Source organism: Cryptotermes secundus, unplaced genomic scaffold (genome assembly GCF_002891405.2).
Source record: "Cryptotermes secundus unplaced genomic scaffold, Csec_1.0 scaffold1482, whole genome shotgun sequence".
Taxonomy (NCBI): Eukaryota; Metazoa; Arthropoda; class Insecta; order Blattodea; family Kalotermitidae; genus Cryptotermes; species Cryptotermes secundus.
The window spans coordinates 250,958-270,073 of NW_019734988.1; the positions used below are offsets into that span (position 1 = coordinate 250,958).

The window sequence follows — 19,116 nt, forward strand, 5'->3', positions numbered from 1 at the left end:
CGGCAGAGGACTGATCCCTAAGGTCTGAAGCAGAAACGCAACTATCTCCGAAACAACAAGGTATAACTATTGGCAACCTGTGGGCGATTTCGTCATTGACTCGATATTCCATTTCCATAACCCTCATTTGGGTTATGAAGCCAAAAGTTTTTAGTTTCCTTCCCTTGGCGCTATAGCAATAGTTGGGCCTTGACCTACCTCCATGAAACTCTCCGTTCACTTCGGTTTTTCTAGATCTTACACATACGGTAGGACTCCTTGGGCGGGTGATCAGCTCGTCGCAAGGCCTCTACCTGTACACAAACATAGAAAAACGCACACACACACACACACACACTAACACTAAACAACTATACCCTAAGTGAGATTCAAACCCACAATCCCTGCTTCCGAGCGAGCAAAGACAGTGCATGCCTTAGACCGCTCGGCTACCGCGACCAGCTATAAGTTTTTAATTACTTGGAGGTAATTTCATATGAACACATGCGTTTCCCACTGTCAGCAGATGTATACTAAAATGGACATCATTACTGACAGCCATCGTCTTCTGATGTTAGGTGAGAAATGTAAAAGACGAATTGTAACATAGCCTATACCACAAGCAGGATAATCGTTTTGTCTTTTCACTCCTATGATTATTAAATCAAAGACATAATTAATAAACAAAATAAATTCTGAACATTCGTTACCGTCAATTTATGAAAAAGCTTTACTCCTGCATAATCAGACAATTTGACTAGTGTGACGACAAAGATATTCACCTCGAATGGGCAATAAAATATGTACATTGATGGTTCATACCTGGTTTGTAACCCACCAAAAGGAATACATTTTCCTTCTCATACATTCAGTCAGTCTTAATCGAAAACCTCGTAAGAACTTGGAGATCAGTACTCTATCCTGTGTGAGAACCTACCCAACTCCATGTTTTCAGTAGAAGATTCTGTCGTCAAACTGTTATTAGAGTCCGTCAACATCTAAATCAACCAAAGTCCATGATACAGATTTTTTTGTTGTTGTTACGAGTTTTAATGACTATAGGCTGGGTTTGTATTGGTGAATAGATTTATTAACATCTTATACAGTCAGCTGGTGCTTACAAGTAATATGGTGCTATTGCTGATTCACAAAATTTACAGTTCACCGTTACACACGCACTACGATTCTCAGTCTTCATAGTCGTGTCCTGGTAACGGAATTAAAACAGTCTGACTATACCTTCTAATCACACACTAGGTCTTTACTGGCTGAGTTCTAATGCTTCAATTACTAACTTCCTACGGCTATCTCCTACCGGCAGTTGACCTCAATTCTCATTCTCGTATTGTTTATTGCGCTCCATTGTGCTCCGCTGTATTTCCATTCTCTTTATTCTAACTTTCCTTCAACCTGACTCTCTTATATAGTCGTAGTTGCTGCACACACCATGCAGCACAGAAAAAAGTCTCGACGCGGATCTACAGAAAACACCTCCCTCTATCACTTCTATTGTTGTGTGACGTCTTCGCGCACACGTAAGCTACGCGCTCTTTGCATAGCAACGGTCCATGCTCGAACCACAAAAACATTGCTTCTGTATTGTTGCCCGCGTGCGTTGAGGCCGATGCCTAGCAGTGGGTCGATATAACACAGTATCATCAATTGAAATATTTTTTAATTTATAATGTTATATTATAATTTTCTACCAATCTGGATAATTATTCTATCTTCAAAATTCTTACACAGCTTCCCTTTCACCGTGCTAAAGAAACCATAATTTTTTTGGTTTTATGTATACTATTCCTGAAAACGACTGCCCCTCTAAATATTCAATTTTCAAACCAGTGATAATTATTTTAAAAATTCAAACTACAGCTCGATTAGTCCATAAATATGGCTTCAGTATTTATAGACCATTGTGCAGAAACATAGATACAGTTCTATATGGAAGTGGAAATGGGTAGGGGAAAAAAATCCAAGACAATTGAAAATTTTTGATGTACTGTAGGCTTCAATTGAGGAATTATATTTTCCATACAATATTTTATTTGTACAAAAATCATTAATGCTTACAATTAACAAAAGCGAAGTATTCCATTCAAATGAAAGATGAAAATAAATCTTTGATGATCATTACATTCATGAAATATTGTATCATCAAAATTACAATTGTTGTTCAATTAATTTATGAAAAAGACATGCAATAATCAGTCATTCAATTATATACAATCATTACACACATTACTACACATTGATACAATTCATAAAGGCTATAAAAATACACAAACTTATGAACAGCGAAACCATTTTCATATGTAATATGTAAACAGAATGAACTATAACAACCACCGTTTCCATTCGTACCTGCATAGGAATTCGTTTTACATATTGCTATTCCATGTCGCCTATCCTGAACCATGTCAATGAACTGTAGTGTATAGGACCAGATAACCTTACATTACGCAAGAAAAGAATGCATATGATCTTTATATTTGATCACTAACGTTCGAGTTAAAAGGAAGTAGTCCTGATAGCGTAGCGGTATTTCAAATTGAAGTTTCCGTGTTAGTTATTCTGCCAGCCTCATTACGCAGGTTAAACCAAACAATTGTGCGCGTGCGTCAGCAGAAACCGAGCTAGTTGCTCGGGAACCATTATCAAGTACTGCAGTGATGAAACATTTGAACACACAATACAATTAAATCCAAAACAGTAGCGAGTGTATCTTTGGATTTCATCTTCAGTCTAAGTAATAAAGAATTTTCTTTTGGAAACCATATCTTCAGGATACCCCTAAACATAAACACAGTTATCATACCAGGCCAGATTAATTATAAAATAACGAAGATTAATTTTGTAATTGCTATCAATAAGATTAACATGTAAGATTTTAAGATATGAAACTTCCATGGCAACTGAATGCAGTGAAGTCTCCTTGGGCGGCAATTGTGTCAGCGCGGGACAAATACCCACTTTTTGGTGACTGTCTTTTCTTATATCAGGAACTTTTGTTATGAATGGTAGAGTTTTTTCTTTGTGTGCATTTGTATGTATATATATATACTGGGAGGATACGTGGTGTCTCTGTCGGGCCACGGTCTTTTCGCTATGCGCGCTGTATGGACCCCGGTCTTCCCGACTGCTCCCATGCGAAACATGTCGGTCAGAATTATTGCTGTCTGAATGTAACAGGGTCACAAGCCCTCCCACTCAGGACACACCAAACAGCTAAATTCTCTATCACTGTGCCGAAATTCGCACATAAGTTATGAATTTCCTGTGCTGTGGCCTCAGTTGTTTTGTGACAGCATTTTTATTCAAATAGAATAAAGCTGATTCTAAAAAAACGTAGATGAGGGATTAAATTCACGATTGTGAACTGTCTAAAAATACCAGTTACAGAAATTATTGGTGACTTGGATGTTGATAATGGCAACTGAAATTTTGTAAAGTCGCAGTTTCAGTAATTTCTCTGCAGTTCTCGCGGTCTTTTTAATATTCTTTTATCTTGCGTAAGGTACGTAAGAGACCTATGACACTAATTTTCATACCGAGCTCTCATATCCTTAGGTTCTTTTTCTACTAATACTCATTTTGGCATGTTTTTCCTCTCTAGTGACACGCCACTTGTTCCCATTTTATTAATAGGATTCTGAATAGCTTTTCTATGGGGAATTCAATTCACGAGAATCTCTCAAATTCATTTTGACACCTCCTAGCGGAATTACACATCACTCATTTACAAAACTTATCAGTGCCCAATATAAAGTGACTCTTGACAGAATAGCAACAAATTTATTAATGAACTTGTCTTCCGGGATGTAGACCATGTAGACTGTTAAAAGACAACCAACGTTCGGAGGACTATATCGACTCGATCTTCAGGGTCGAGAATAGGCCTAGCAAGATACCAGCGTGAAAGCAGGTGCCAAGCAAGAAGAGAGAGGAGATATTTTTCTCCGAAACATCCGTTAACTTTCAACGGACTTCTCGGTGTTATATCCAAGAATACAGTACTCTTCATAACTATCGTTGTGAGAAACTCAGATCCTACAGAATGATTGATACTACAGCTTTGGAAACCCATAGTTCTGCATATATTACAGACATACGATCCAGTTATTCCTGTAACATATTTTCAGTCAGTTCACTGTGGCAACTCATTCCGAATTGAGATATTTTTGCTCTGTTCTGTTTCAATTGATTTTTATTATGGCCCGAGCTTGAGGAGGGTTGTGCATCTTGTTTTATGCAGACACAGCATGGGAAGAAGAGGCGAGCCAGTAAACTTCGCTCTTATTACCACGGCCGACCGAGTAGGAGAGGTAGTGTGTGCGCATGACAGAAACGCCTTGCATTGGAATAACCGCCATATAATATTATTGTGTGTATACTACATAAAGTGTTGAGCCGACTTGCCATCAGGAGCGGGCCGATCTCATGAACGTGGCGTAGCCTGGCGGGTATCTACCTATCCTACACAGGTAAAAACCATTGTTGCATGGCCTGGAAAATTCTCCAAATAGTTGGGAAATTCACTTATTACTGACACGGCTAATTTCCCGAGCAAGCTTCAAGGACTGCAGATTACTGAGTGCAAGAATGGTACAATATACTTAGACTGCTTTCACTTCATTTCAAGATCAATAAATGATATTTCTGCTTCCTCCACTAGTCGCCACCATTCCAATATCAATTCTATTGTCAACCATATATTAAGACACTGACCCCATTTGACTAGAACAACCCAAGTAACGTAATTTTTGTTCAAGGGAAGATTCTTGACACAATTTAAATACCAACGCTACAAAAGGAACAACAATAGGATTCAAATAAAAAGTTACTTTCAACTGTTATCCCATCCCCATTTTGTACTCTTTGTAACCCAGCCGTAACATGTTAATGATAATCCGAAGTTTATTAAAGTCATAGTTGCCAGTGTACATGAAATAAATATGTACGATTATGTATCATTTCTACAAAGATGGAAGTGAGTGAGGATGATTATATGGTGAACACAAAATTTTCTAGAGACTAGGATTGTTGGTTTAACGCTACGGTATTAACGTCAGAAACATACATGCCGTATGTTACTGTTCCTTACCAAAAATTTATACATGGGCCTACCAGACATACGCCGGTATATATTAAGAACAGTAGTTACATGTTTCATATTTCTTACTGCATATATCGGTACAGATTTCGGAAATGAGAAAAAAACCCAAACCATAAAATTTCTTACGAAATCTGATTCAAATTTAGTCGTTCAGCTACCAGAATAGTAGTCATATCCATTTGCTCTCTCTTTCAGTTGTTTTGGTCATTCGATTTCCGCCTTAATTTCAATGGACATTATGAAAGGCCTATCCGTTGACATGCAATACTGTCTTTATTCCGTCGGTTCTCCTTAACGCTATCTCTGACTAGGAAATAGAACTAGCGATTCAGTCGCCTTGGTACAAAATGGATGCTACAGTTTTTGTGGTTGATAAGAATGGAAATGAACACAATCAGTAAGTATATCTTCATGAACAACAAAGAAACAAGAGTACAACGCGTATAAAACTATGAACACGAGGTTGTAGAACGCACAGCCGACAGGCGTCAACATGACTGAAAACTGACGCAGTTTGCAGTAATGACACATCAGTGCAGACATATTGTACAGGTTAATTCCTGCTGTAGAGTGATAACGAGGTTAAGATAGTATAAATATCCGTTTCGTTTTGCACATATAACACTTTCTTGTTAGGTACAAACGATATATTCTGTTCCTGAAGATGTGATGAATTTCGTTCGAAGACCAGACATTTATATTAACATTTGTTTAACATTGTGCTGTTGCAATACAGCTCAGGAACTAACAGCGCTTCAACATATGTCCTTATGGCACTTTCTTGTAGTTCAATATTTACGATGTTAGCGATTGAGCAAATGGAAAACAAAATTGAAGTCATGAATGTTACTTGTTGTACTTCAAAGTATGTACTTATCAGGATAACTGTTTTCATACGGGTTTGGGAGAGGGACACCGTCACAAAGCCGTAGCCAACAGGAACTTGGTGCTGACGAAGCCCGACCGTTGGTTGTGATGTAACGCGCGGCTTCTCAGGTCAGTCAGTGCACACCAACGTTCCTAAGAGACGAAACGTCGACGCTGTTACACTGCAAATCCAAATCGGCTTCCAGCGGCCTTTGAAGTAAGGATACCTGCAAGAAAGAGAAGCATGTATAAGCCCTCAGTTTTCACAACATAAGAGATAAAGGTGAAGTTAAACACCACAGTTCCACCATTCTTAATTTCATCCTAGAATGAGCTAAGTGGTCAGCTTCACGCTTCTGTCACATTATAGTCCCTGGTACTCATTTTGCAGGAAGTTGAATGGACCCCAAAGCCGGTTGGGAGCTCGTGAAGAGGGAAAAAATTTCTTACGCCTACCTGGATTTGAACTCCTATTCTTCGGTAGCACAGCCCGTTGCCTAGTCACCACATCGACTGAGCTATCCCTGCCCAGATCTTTAATTTGTTCTTACAATCTTAATGGCCTACACTTATAGTCCTACAATGCCAAAACCGGCGTCACGGCGATCTGCGATTAGGTGCTGAAATATTAACACGCGGTCATTGCTTTTGTTCTGCCAGCCACTCCTCGGGAGTGCAGGTTCAGACATCTTCAGTACGGTAAAGGAATTATCCCTTACATAGTTATAGTACAGAATATCCCATTGTCCTGTCAAGGTCATTCCTTTCCCCCCCCCCNGATAACCTTATGCTGCACTTAATTAAAACACTACTCTACGACGACGTATCCGTCCGTATGTTTAATCAAGCACTACTCATGTATATGTAGGAATGAGTGGAGATAAAGTTCCACATATTCTTAACTTCTTGTGAACGATTGACTTCAAGCACCGACCGTTTCATTCCGCGAAGTGAACACTCCTGGTTGGGCCTCAGAGTCGGCCTGAACACTGTGGCGAAAATAAACATCTGTCACCAACGGGAATCGAACTCCGGTCCTCCAGTCTGAATCCTAGCCGCTATACAGACTGGACCTCAAGGGTTACGAAAAGATAGATGTGTTATATACTGTTCCTTGCAGTGAGGCCACTCATAATAACGTAGGCAGGCAGGGAAATTTTGCTCCACTGCCAATATATGACATTTCTCATATACGAAGTTGGGGGAATTAATATTTTCTTGCGTACCGGGAAATACATTACAGTCTCGTCATATTATACATAACACCATTGCGCTTACTGTCATAACGACGGCAATTTAAATAGAAATACGACCGACTTCCGTTACATTTGTTACATAAGACATGATTTTATTGAATTTTCAGAAAAGAAGCATAAAAATTCCAACAATTCCAGTTCCTATCTTTCCGGAACGGGGCTGTTGTAATCATTGCGACAATAAATGTGAAAAGTTCTAGCAGACAGGTCTCATTTTTACGTTCAGTATACAATCTCCATGTTTTTCATTAAGTCTGGATTTGAGTTCTCTTTTTGTTTTTGCTATAATAATGACATGCATAATAATTTCAGAACAACAACCATCGAATATCTCATTTCATTAGAATAGTATGAACCTCAGCTTTCGTGAGTTTTTGTCAAACGACTTCGTCCTTGAAACTTCGAAAAAAGGCGTTTTCACGTTGTGCCATTGCTAACATAGGAGTTCACTCACGTAGCGCTTCTGTTGAAAAGTATTGTGAACCTCTTCGGCTGGTTAGCCTTGGGTAGTACCCATAGTCGGTTCCTTGACCGTTAAGCTATAGGAACGCTGTGCTAATGAGTACAGAAGTTCGTCCTACTGCGCGCAGTCAAATCTGTCACTCTAAGGGTTGTCAAGGTGAATGAACCCACACTGTCTGCTGCTGCTACTATTATTATTTTTTTGTTGCTAGTGGGGTGGGACTAAGTCCCTTGTACTGCGGCCACTTCTGTCTGCTGCTACTAAGTCAGGATAAAACTGAGGCCATGAGTCCCAGAGCGACTGAAAGTCTTAGAGATTAATATACTCATATATAAATTACTGTCAGCTCACCAAATGCCTGTTATCACCAAAGAAAGTTGTATATTTATTTACCATTCACCCCATACACAGAGAACATATCCCTGTAAAATAACTCTTTTGAAAAGAACTGTACTACTTCAAGTGTTAACAGAATTGTCGACTGTAAAATTCATTCCAAATCGACCAATATCAAGTGTGAATATTACGTCATTTGCTTAATTAAGTGTAAAACTAGCGCAAAAGACCAAGATTTCTTTTATTACAGATTAAGACTTAACAATTTTTCATTTATAATTGTATACTGAGTGTATTCACACAAAATATCTCTCACGAGCAGCTTATCTGGCCTTCGAAACCGGAATAGGTCAACGACTGCAAAGAATTACGAAATATGTTTTGGATGCATAAATGATTTGTATCGACTACCTTGTATGAATCCGGGGTGACTGTGACTCCTGCATTTCCCCGAAGACTTGGTAAGGGTTGATCCTTTGGCAGTTCTAAGTGAAAGACATGAAGAATTGATGAAAAGAAAAGGAACAGCTCCATCCGCGCCAGTACATCTCCCAAACACATTCTTCTGCCTGTGAACGCAAGAACATAGCGGAACCAAGCATTATTGCAGATGTTTCTTAAGAGATGTCGTCCTGTCTAGAGATAATATTGGCACTTGTATATCATAGGATATGATCTTGGGGTTCCAGAATTTAAATTTCCTGAATTCCGACGTACATGAGAGATGCTTACATACAAACATCTTACAAATAACTTCAGATGCACAATGAAACCAGGATTAATATACGAAGTGGGTAACACATGCAAAAATAAAGAATTAAATACGTAACTTTATGCATCAAATATTCAATACTGCGACCAGGGTTACCAACGCTTTGGAGGAAAATACTGTCTCCATCTTCAGGGTAGGACGTGATATCACACCCCAGAAGACCGCAATGCTCATATCCACCACTGTAAGAATCTCAGATCTCACGTTTCAATCTACCTTCTTTCTTTTTATTATATGTTTATACTACATTATGGCTGCCATAAGGCAGTCGAAATTTCACCAACATAACCCAGCGCAATAGAAGAGAAATCGCAAAGGGCACAATGTCTTAAATTGAAGATTGTCTAGAACGGATATTGTAACTTGTTAAATTCGACTGAAACATTTGTTAATGCCAGATTGATGCATTAACCTTTCAGAGCCCAGGGGTTAACATATGTACCACCTTCTCTAACATGCTAAATTTTGCATTTTGTTTGTTTTTCAAATTGTTCTCGCAGTAAACGGTGATTATTTCCCCTAAAGAGCATTAATCGGTTGATGTTTATAGGGAAGACTTAATGGGTTCCTTATGAGGTACGAACTAAATTTTTTTATATTTTTTTAAAATAAATATTATCTTTAAAGGGGTAATCCTTGGAAATAATCTACCGTAGTTTTATAGGCATAATGTTCTATTGTTGTCATGCAGAAACATTTTTTTTTTAAATCCTTGTGACCTACTGACTTAAATAATCTAAGGGTTTTCCTCGTGCAACTTTACTTATGCAGAAAGTGAGATACTGTTAATTCCAAGTTTTACTCACCAACTCCAAAGGGTAGGAAGTATTCAGGCTTGGTGACTTTGCCTTCTGCGTTGAGGAACCTGGATGGTTTAAATTTCTCTGGCTCATCCCACAACTTAGGATCCATGTGAACTGCGTGGAGCAGAGGCACGATCTGTGTATTCTTTGGAATTGTGAAACCGTTGAGGTGCACATCTCTGCAGAAAAAAAATGTAACGAAGTTGTAGTTTTCGATTTGGATGGCCGCAGCTCGATTCTCGCGAAGGGCGTAATGTTTTTCTTTGCACCACTACCAGAACGGAACTTCAGCTCATCCAGTGGAAAAGGAGTGCTTCTCGTTACAGAGTAAAGGCCGTTGGGGCTTCTTACATCGCGAAGTTAAAGAAGTCCCTATGCTTAACTAATAAAACACTACGCCAGGAAGACGTATGGAGGAGTGGATATATAGATCTATGTTTTCTTGATCTCGTGACCAAATGGAGGTAAGTGGTCAGCTTCACGCCCCGGCCCCTTTACCGTTTGTAGGAGGCTGAGTGGGCCCCAGATCTTCCGAGTTGTAGTTATCATGAAAGTGCCTTACAATTCTATACAGTTCCATGTTGTCTGCTCTCGTAATTTTCAGATGCAATGATCACTGTATCCTTATAAGAGAATAGGGATAGACATATTTACAAGAGAGTAACTCTAGCGGACAGCTAAACACACACTTACGGACACCTATCTGGAACCTAGTAATTCTGCCATATATTAAGATATATCCAATTGTATACAAATACACTCTTTGTTACCATTGCGAAAGTTTTTCGCAGTTATTTCGTAATTTCAATATCGATTTTACTTTGTTCACGCCTTGTTATAATTTGATTTGCAAGCGTGTTGACCTCAATAAAAATGACAACTTTTAGTAATTATTGGTTGAAACACCTGTACAAATGTGACTTCGATAATTTTTTCATTGGTTCACTGACCTGGCAGTTCACGCGCGATCAACATTAGACGAAAGTGCTAGGCAGGCCACGGTCAAGTTAATCTGCATATTGTTTTTGCTTTCACTTTTTTTCTGCTGCCTGTATTATTAATTTCGCATACAATTATGAAATAACCGAATCCAGCAACTGTGTTTCTACCATAATCAACAAAAATACTTGGTTACAATTAAAACGTCAATGTATCAATAATATAAATGAAATTTATCGTGTTGATCGTAAGAAAAAAAGAAGACGGTAATTTCTAAGCATTACAGAATTCTGAAAATCCCTTCAGATTTTCAATGGAACTATGCTACAAGCCGGAAGGTCGCGGGTTAGATTCCCGATTTGGTAATTGGATTTTTCAATTGATCTAATCCTTCCAGGCGAACTACAGCCCTGGGGCCGACTCAGCCTCTAACAGAAATGAGTACCAGGAATCTTCCTGGGGAGTAAAGGGTGGCTGGCGCGTAAGGCCGACAATCTCAGCGCCATCTGTGAGCCGATTGTCTAGAAAATATGGGATCATCGGCGTCTGACAAACCTATGGGCCTCCATGGCCTGTTACAAGGATAGATTCACCTTTTTACCTTAACATTTTACTCGTATATATGTGTGTCCTGTTTAGTCCGAGCTTGGACCAAATTAGCGAAAGTTTCAGCTTGTTCACGGTTCACAGTTTCGATTTCTCTCGATTACCAAGACAAATATTTCTCTCTCTCTTGACATTAAGATTAGTGTTGACGTAATTTCCATTTGCACGTGATATTAGATTAATCAATAATATTATGGGAATATTGTGTTTCGCTAAACCACAACATGTCCCTTGCACCTGTGAAACACTGGACAGTTCCACCTAAAGCTCACAGTGATTAGCAGCTCACTTTCTCTATTTCATTTCAGTTTTTCTTAATATTTAGGCTATTATGAACCTTTGTTCAAAAAGAACGGAGGAAGATGAGCCATAACTACTGAACAAAATGAAAGAGAATCTTCCGTGAGCAAATACTTGTTGCTCGTCAGAAGATTTGCAGCATTTTGTAGAGCCAGGAGATTCATTATCGCTTTCACTGCAGTCATTCACTGGTCTCTATATTGAGCCCGATGAACCCAATTCACATCCATCCATTCAATTTCCTTAAGATGAAATTTAATATTATCTCACATATGCCTAGGTCTTCGAAGTTATCTCTTTCCGTCCGGAATTTCTATCTAAATTTTACACATGTTTCGCATTCATGCTGCATTCCCAGTCCATCACATTCTCATAGTAGGATTTATAAAATAAGTAGGGTGTATGAAATTAATGCATTTAACTTGATTCAATAGAGGATCCACTGGTTATGAGCAATGTTTCTGTTGAGTACTCCTATCTTCTGGGATATAAGGCTATATAGCATGTTGAGACCCGACAAACTTTTCGGAGAAACTTGTTGTTTCCTTCTTCAGAGTCAAAGAATAAACCAAGCAAGAAATAGCATGAAGCAGGTAGCAAGTGGAGAAGCTTGTTGGAGCTTGTTGAATTTCAACGGACTACACGGCGCTATATCGCAGAAGATAGGACAATTCATATCCATCGCTGTGAGAATCTCATGAGGTTTCCATTTACTTTAATATCGGGAATTTAATTAAAGTTATGTTTTAAATTTTAATATTGATACTTTCTCAGAGGTTCTAAAGAAAATACTTAAATCTATTGACCATATCAGTGCCCGATTAACAGCATGCCGGTCCAAGTCCTATTCGACCTTTAATCAAATTTTATCCTGTACTAAAATGGTCTGATCACATGAGAGAATGCTACGTTTTCTACACAAAATTAATGTTTTCTGCTAAGAGATTTCCCCAAAATAATAGCGAATATATTAGCCCTGTATTGATGTGTTCTGGTAGTAATTAAGAGGCATCCTGCTTTGAAGAACAGAGTCATTTTTCTTTTGACTGAGTTTTGAGGTTATCCTCACTCCAACATTTCCAACGAATCAATTCATATTCATATTCAGTGCATAATCCACACACTTCATTTGAAGCTAAATAATTTATATATCTGATTCAACTGCGTTCGAACTCTGAAGCACAGTGGCTAGTAAATGTACCATAGGATAAAATATTTAAAATCTGCTTAAATGTATCATTAGATTAGCTTGTATTTATGTGTTTTATATGAACTTCAGTATAAAGAATGATTATTTCCGCTAACGGTGTTAACGGTTTATCTCACCGTAATGGAGACAATAGTGTTGTTTTCTGTGACGTCGTGAATGAATTCTAAACTCTTATTATGTGAATCATCAACAAAACAAAATGTAATTTCCTAGTCTCTTTGTTCTTATGCTTTCAAATCATGTTATGGGATTTGCGTAGAAATACTCGTATTAATCAGACACCCAGAAAGCTCATCAGCCCCTTCATATCCAGAAGCCGAGGTCAGTGTAGAAACAACGAATTTCACTGCTTGAATTAAACGTTTACAAGTAACCACACAACACCACCATCAGAAAAATATTGCCAGAGATTAATGTTAGTCAATGGTTAATTCCTACATCAAGAATATATTAAGCCATTTGGTGGTGCTTTCTTGGTGCTTGATAGACGTGGCATGTGTAGCTTTATGCTTCGTTTGCCTTAAGCATTTCAGAGTATTTCTCAGTAGAATTTTGAGCATTCGAACATACAAAAAATTCTCAGTTCCAAAACCTAATCACAACAATTTTATATACCTATATTAAGCGCTATATGAACCCCACTAGGGTGTAAAACGAGAGTAAGCTTACCGAGTAGCGGCATGTGTAGTACCAAGGGGAATTATACTGGACCGCCTCAGTACTTCCAGCAATGTCGATTCTGTATAAGGTAAGTAGGGAATATCTTCAAGTTTAGGAAGTCTTCCACGACCCACCACTTGGTCGAGTTCTTCTTGCACGGCCTTCATAACCTCAGGGTTGTGAAGTAGGAACACCACAGCCCACAGTATCGTGGTCTTCACTGTTTCCATACCGGCAGAAAATAGGTCACCTATAATTTGTTGCATCTGCCGGTCTGAAAAAAGGAGATATGTCAATGCCAGCTTTACCTTGAGAGAAATAATGGACTTCATTTATTAGAGTTATGTACAGATCAGACAACGAAATGAACGACTCGGATATTGCTTCTGGCAGGGACAGGCATAATCTCATTATCGCCGGGTCCAAAAACTTTGAGCATAATATGTTTCTCAAAATATACCAGGGGTTCTTAATTGGAGATTAATATGGTCAAAGCGTGAAGCTGATGACTAATCTTTATTTAATGACGAAGTTCAGAAGTCTGAGAGCTTTATCTCACTTAACTTTTAAACACCTTTATGGCGTGCTTTACAACAAGTACATGCATTTTATCAGATAAAGAACAATAAGATTATGCTGTGAAATTTGCGTGATGCTTGGTCGTGTTGCCGAATTTACTTTTACGTTTCATCTAACCAAAGAAATCAATATTTTAGCATTAGGATCAAATTCTACAAGAACTGAAGAAGCATAACAGAAATCTTTAAAAGGTGTTTAAAAGTGCACAGTACTCTATCGAATTTATGGTTAAATTTAAATTGTGATTAAATAATTGACTTCGTGTAGAAAATATCCAAGTCCATTCAAGCTCTCAATGTTCTTGGATTGTATCTCTGAGAGACTTATGCAGGAACGAAACAGTTCTCTTCTAAGCATAAAAATGCAACTTAATATACGAGTTCCGTTATTAGTATAATTGATACAAAATGTATATAAGTATGAGTGATCCTCACCGTGGTCTCTTCCCTCGAACAATGACTCCCCACGACCTGCTTCTTTCTCTAGCTGAATTTCTGCCAGGTAGGTGTCAATTAGGTCACGGATGTTGCTTGGATCGAACGTTGCACGGTGATTGTCGATAGTCTCTTGAAAGAATTCTCCCATTTCTAATCGATTCTGTGGAATAGATTTATTGACTTCAGGGGAATTGCAAAAAGAATATATATATATATAATATGCTGGCCTACATGTCCGATATTATTATTATTACCAGTATTTATGTTAACTGTAGATGAGTTTTTAAACACAGCACACAAAACTACACAAACAATAAAAAGGACACACTACACACAACGAATACAATGTAAATACATTTACAACTACAATTATAAAATCAAGTTACTGAATACTAAATAAATCTTAGGTCTTGTGCCACTTATGGCGAGTTATTAAATTAAATCACAGTTTTAAAACCGAAAAAATATGAATCGAGGAATTGTTTAATAATAATTCCATGTGGTGGAATTCTTCTTCAAGAAGACATTAGTCGTTCAGCCCGACAAGAATTTTACTGCATTTTATGAAACCCGAAGATTCATGATCTTGTTCGCCTGGTCAGATGAATCCAGTCAACAGTTTCAACAATTTTCACCAGGATATATAAATATTTCCTCTATTAACGCTAGTATTCTGGAACTATATATACTCCTTGCAGTATTAGGTTAGTTCATATATTTTTTTACTTACCTTTGCTAACATTTTACGTGTAGTTTGAAGCCAAGGTATGTATCGCATAGCAGGAATGAAGTTGATAGTTTCCAAAGAACCGAACAGGCGGAAGCCTTCGTCAATAAGATCCATGAAGCGTTTGAAGCGCAAATCACCGTGCTCAAAGCGGACGCTCATCGTAAGGGCGCAGATAACATTGCTAGATGCCATGGCGAGAACAGGGCCCAAGTCTGTCGGAGTCCCATCCAGACGGGCCAGCGTCTGGAGCAGAGTGTCCACCTCCCCCTGTAGGATCATAAATATGTTCTATCTGTATATGTATCATGAAGTTCAATCTCGTAATCTTTGAGTTATTATATATTTAAGTGTGAGTATAATTACATAAGCTTTCTGAAATCGTAATACTACCGTCTGAGAAATGCTGAGATTATGTAGTGACAATTGAAAAAATGGTTATGGGTGACAAAAATGGAGAGCTGATCTACGACCTGGATTTGAACTTGGTACCTCCTGAATGCGAGTCAGATGTCTTAACAAACTGACGAACAACACATCGAGAGGTCTTTAAATAAAACTCATTACCGAAATGTTATTACTGGAATAATAGATAAAGGTAAAAAAATGTAAAATTGCCCCTGTGCTTAACTAATTAAGCACGACACCATGAAGGCATGTGGGAGAGTGTATGTATAGACCCACATTTTCTTGACTTAGGCACTAGTTAGAGAGGTGAGTGGTCAGCTTCACACCCCAACCGCTTTACCCCCGAGGAAAGAGCCGCCGGTGCCCATTGGACAGGAGGCTGGGTGGGTCCTAGAACCGGTGTGGAAGACGTGGAGAAGAGAAAATTCTTTACCCAACCGGGACTCGAACTCTGGCTCCTCAGTCGTCCAGCCAGTAGCCTGTCGCTATCGCGGCTCGCAGAATAATAGATAATAGTTTTCATGGAAGTTGGAACAAAATATAGTGCCCACTAGATTCCAGATTTCTGAATGTTTGAAATGGTGTTTTTATTATCTTACAGCAGCCTGTTCCGTCTCCCAAGCCAAAGATGCTTACTGCCGTGTATCGGTGCTCTCGCGTGTTTATTTCCCAAGCCCTGTGCTGATAAGTTAGCTCTACTCACCATGATTCTTGTTTCCATGTGTTCTTTTCCAGCTCCTATGTACTTCATTCCAAATTGTCGCAGCTTCTGATGCAAGAAGCGTCTCTGCTCTTTCCATAGACGACCTTCGCTATTGACGATACCTAACATAATAAGAGGGAGCAATTACTTTAAATGCTGAATATCAGACGCTGTGACTCTTTACATGTTGCTGGGAATATCAATGCGTGGTTATAGAGGTAACCAAAACCATATGATATTTTTAGCAACTGTGTCAGAATAAGGCATTTTAATAATTTGCAAATTTTATAATAAACACATATTACACTTCTAATTACGTATATTAATACTTGCAGTTATAATTTACGAGAAATATATTTCTAGATTGTGTAAATTGTTATTACGCTAATTTGGCTCCGGATATGAACATTTTTTTCCACAGAAAAACACGTTTGAAAGAGCGAATTTGGGAATTACTTAGATTATAAATTTAATAGAGCAACTCGAGGAGACTTCACTCGGAACGTGGGCCCAGTCGATAACATCTCGCGTCAGAACTAATCTAAACATGACACCTGTGACGTCACACTTTCATTGTATTACCGTGTCGCCTAAGTACATTAAAATTGGCCAATATTTAAAAGAATGCACATGCTTGTCTTCAAATTTGAGTGTTACGTCTTCGTGTCTGCACTGTGACTGGGGTACCAACTAGATCACTGCGGATGGAACGTAAGCAAAGTTATGCACGGCAGACTCGATATTTTACTCGTGTCTTGTGTGGTCAGAAAGTACTCAATTAATATTCGCTCTGAACATTTTATTTTAAGAATTATGGAAGAGATATTAATAGACATGTGGAAGAAATTATGCGTCCAAATATATCAAAACCAAATTTTAACTGAGCGTGAGGTAATTACAGAAAATTAAAATTAAATTTAAGAACGAATTCTTGTTTGTTTGTTTGTTTTTTTTTTTGTTCAATTACATTATAATTCATTCAATACTACTTATGAAACCAGGATATATATTTTTAAAATTAGCAATATTTCTCGTCTCTAATCTGTCCACTTACAACACAATATTGTAAATCAAAGAGAAAACTGCGATCAACAAATATATTGGAACAGGACTCACCGTAACCTTCCAGAATATTCATGAATTCTGTGTGGGGGCGCCCCGTGAATTCCTCTTTTCGAAATGCTTCCCGGATTGTCTTGTGGTCGCTAAGGACCACAACCAGTTGGTTTCCTAGCCTCGTGCTAAACATTGTACCGTATTTACGGGCGAGATCCTTGTAGTGGAGGTGAGAATCGCCTTTCATTAATGGCAGATAACCGATGATAGGAAATCCCCATGGTCCTGGAGGAACTTTGCGGTTCTCCCACAGAATCTGAACGGCTCGAAAGACGGAGAGCACTACGACGAACACGGCCAGGAGAATTCCGCGCCATTCGAGGTGGTGGTATACACTGCCGGCTACGGCACTGACAATCCACTGCAGCCCTGAAACGTTCATGTTGGTACTGAATGCTACTCGCTCCTCCTTACAAAAACACGCCTCAGACTTCACACCAAGACAGCGAGGAATTCGCAGTGAAAAAAAAATGAATGTGCAGACAACAGGAGAATGAATGGTGCACTAACGTACAACTTCACTGTCCTTGCTGTCTTTTATACTGGGTCATCAGCAGGACCTCCCAGATCAAAAGTGGGGTTTGGGTTACGGACGATGGGATCTGTCTTTTGTGGAAGGGGGGGTGTTGCTTGGAGGGGAACAGAGTCTCTGTTTCTACGTCCCTGTATAACTTATTTTTCGGGGGTATTTTCTTAAGGGAAAAAGTTTTGACGGAGGGGAGGGTGGTGGTTTTCTTTCTTGCTGGCAAACCAGCAGCCAGGAGAAGGGAGAAAGAAGGCGGGTCTAGCTGTCTTGAATGGCTCAAGTGTTAGGGGCCACGAGTTTGGGCGGATCGTGATGTTAATACGTTACGAACAGCCAACGAGAACACACTTGTGTGCCCCTGGCTGGAAGGCAACTGCCCACGCACGCTATCTCTTCAGTCACTCTCAGTCGCACGTCGGCTGCTGGCGGGGGAGAATCTACGTCTCTGCAGCTCCCACTTACGCTACTGTTACCCCTGCCGTTTCTCAGATAAGTCGCAGTACGTCACTGGAACCAGAGTTCAGACGTATTCGAGCAGTTGAAACTAGATGAGGTGTCCTGGAGGTTTCTCTGCTGTTGTAACAGTTATTTTTGTTACGGTACAAGCGAAGTTAAAATAAATATTTCTTTGGATGTAATTTTGTATCAGGATTCGTTAGGAACTTAGTTGCTGTTAGGTCTATTCTAATTGTGTCGTGTTCGTGTTCGGTATTGAAAGCATAACTGGAAGAGCAAATTTGCGACGTATTCGCAATGACACGTCGGTTCATGCTGAAGGAACTGAAGTACACAAGCGTGCGCTAACCATCTGACAGCAGCCCTGCAAATTGTTCAAACCAAATTATAGCTCCCTTTATTACTTTTTCTTGTTTGTTTGTTTGTTTGTTTTTGCTTCGATTATTCATATTGCCTGAAACACATATTTCGTAAGAATGAAATTTTGTGCAAGTTCTCCGTTCCAGTGATGGTGACTTCATATCAGTTAAAAGGTAAAGGTGTCCCTGTTCCTATCTAATTAAGCACTACGCCATGAAGATATATCTTGGTGGATAAATACATCCACGTTTTCTTGACCTCCTAACTAGCTGGAGGTGAGTGGTCAGATTCACTCCCCGGCCGCTTTACCCCCCGGGGAATTATACCCCAGAATACATTGGATAGGAGGTTAGCTGGACCACAGAGCCGGTCCAGATGACGTGGAAAATAGAAAATTCTTGATCCCATCAGGACTCGAACTCCGAATCCTCGGTCGTCCAGCCTGTAGCTAGTCGCTATACCGATTGAGCTGGCCCGGCTCCTGATTTAATTTCAAT

At 39.1% G+C, this 19,116-nt stretch overlaps 1 protein-coding gene across 1 annotated transcript; it reads right to left on the reverse strand.

Annotated features, from left to right (window-relative positions):
* Positions 1-1,994: 1,994 nt before the first annotated feature.
* Positions 1,995-17,801, reverse strand: LOC111869188 (cytochrome P450 18a1). Its single transcript, XM_023860480.2, has 8 exons — positions 17,278-17,801; positions 16,162-16,283; positions 15,054-15,320; positions 14,321-14,483; positions 13,317-13,581; positions 9,596-9,771; positions 8,429-8,586; positions 1,995-6,189 (listed from the first exon to the last, which is right to left on the reverse strand). Exons 1-8 carry the CDS (start codon positions 17,657-17,659, stop codon positions 6,097-6,099), a joined length of 1,626 nt encoding a protein of 541 aa, XP_023716248.1. The 5' UTR covers positions 17,660-17,801; the 3' UTR covers positions 1,995-6,096.
* Positions 17,802-19,116: the final 1,315 nt, after the last annotated feature.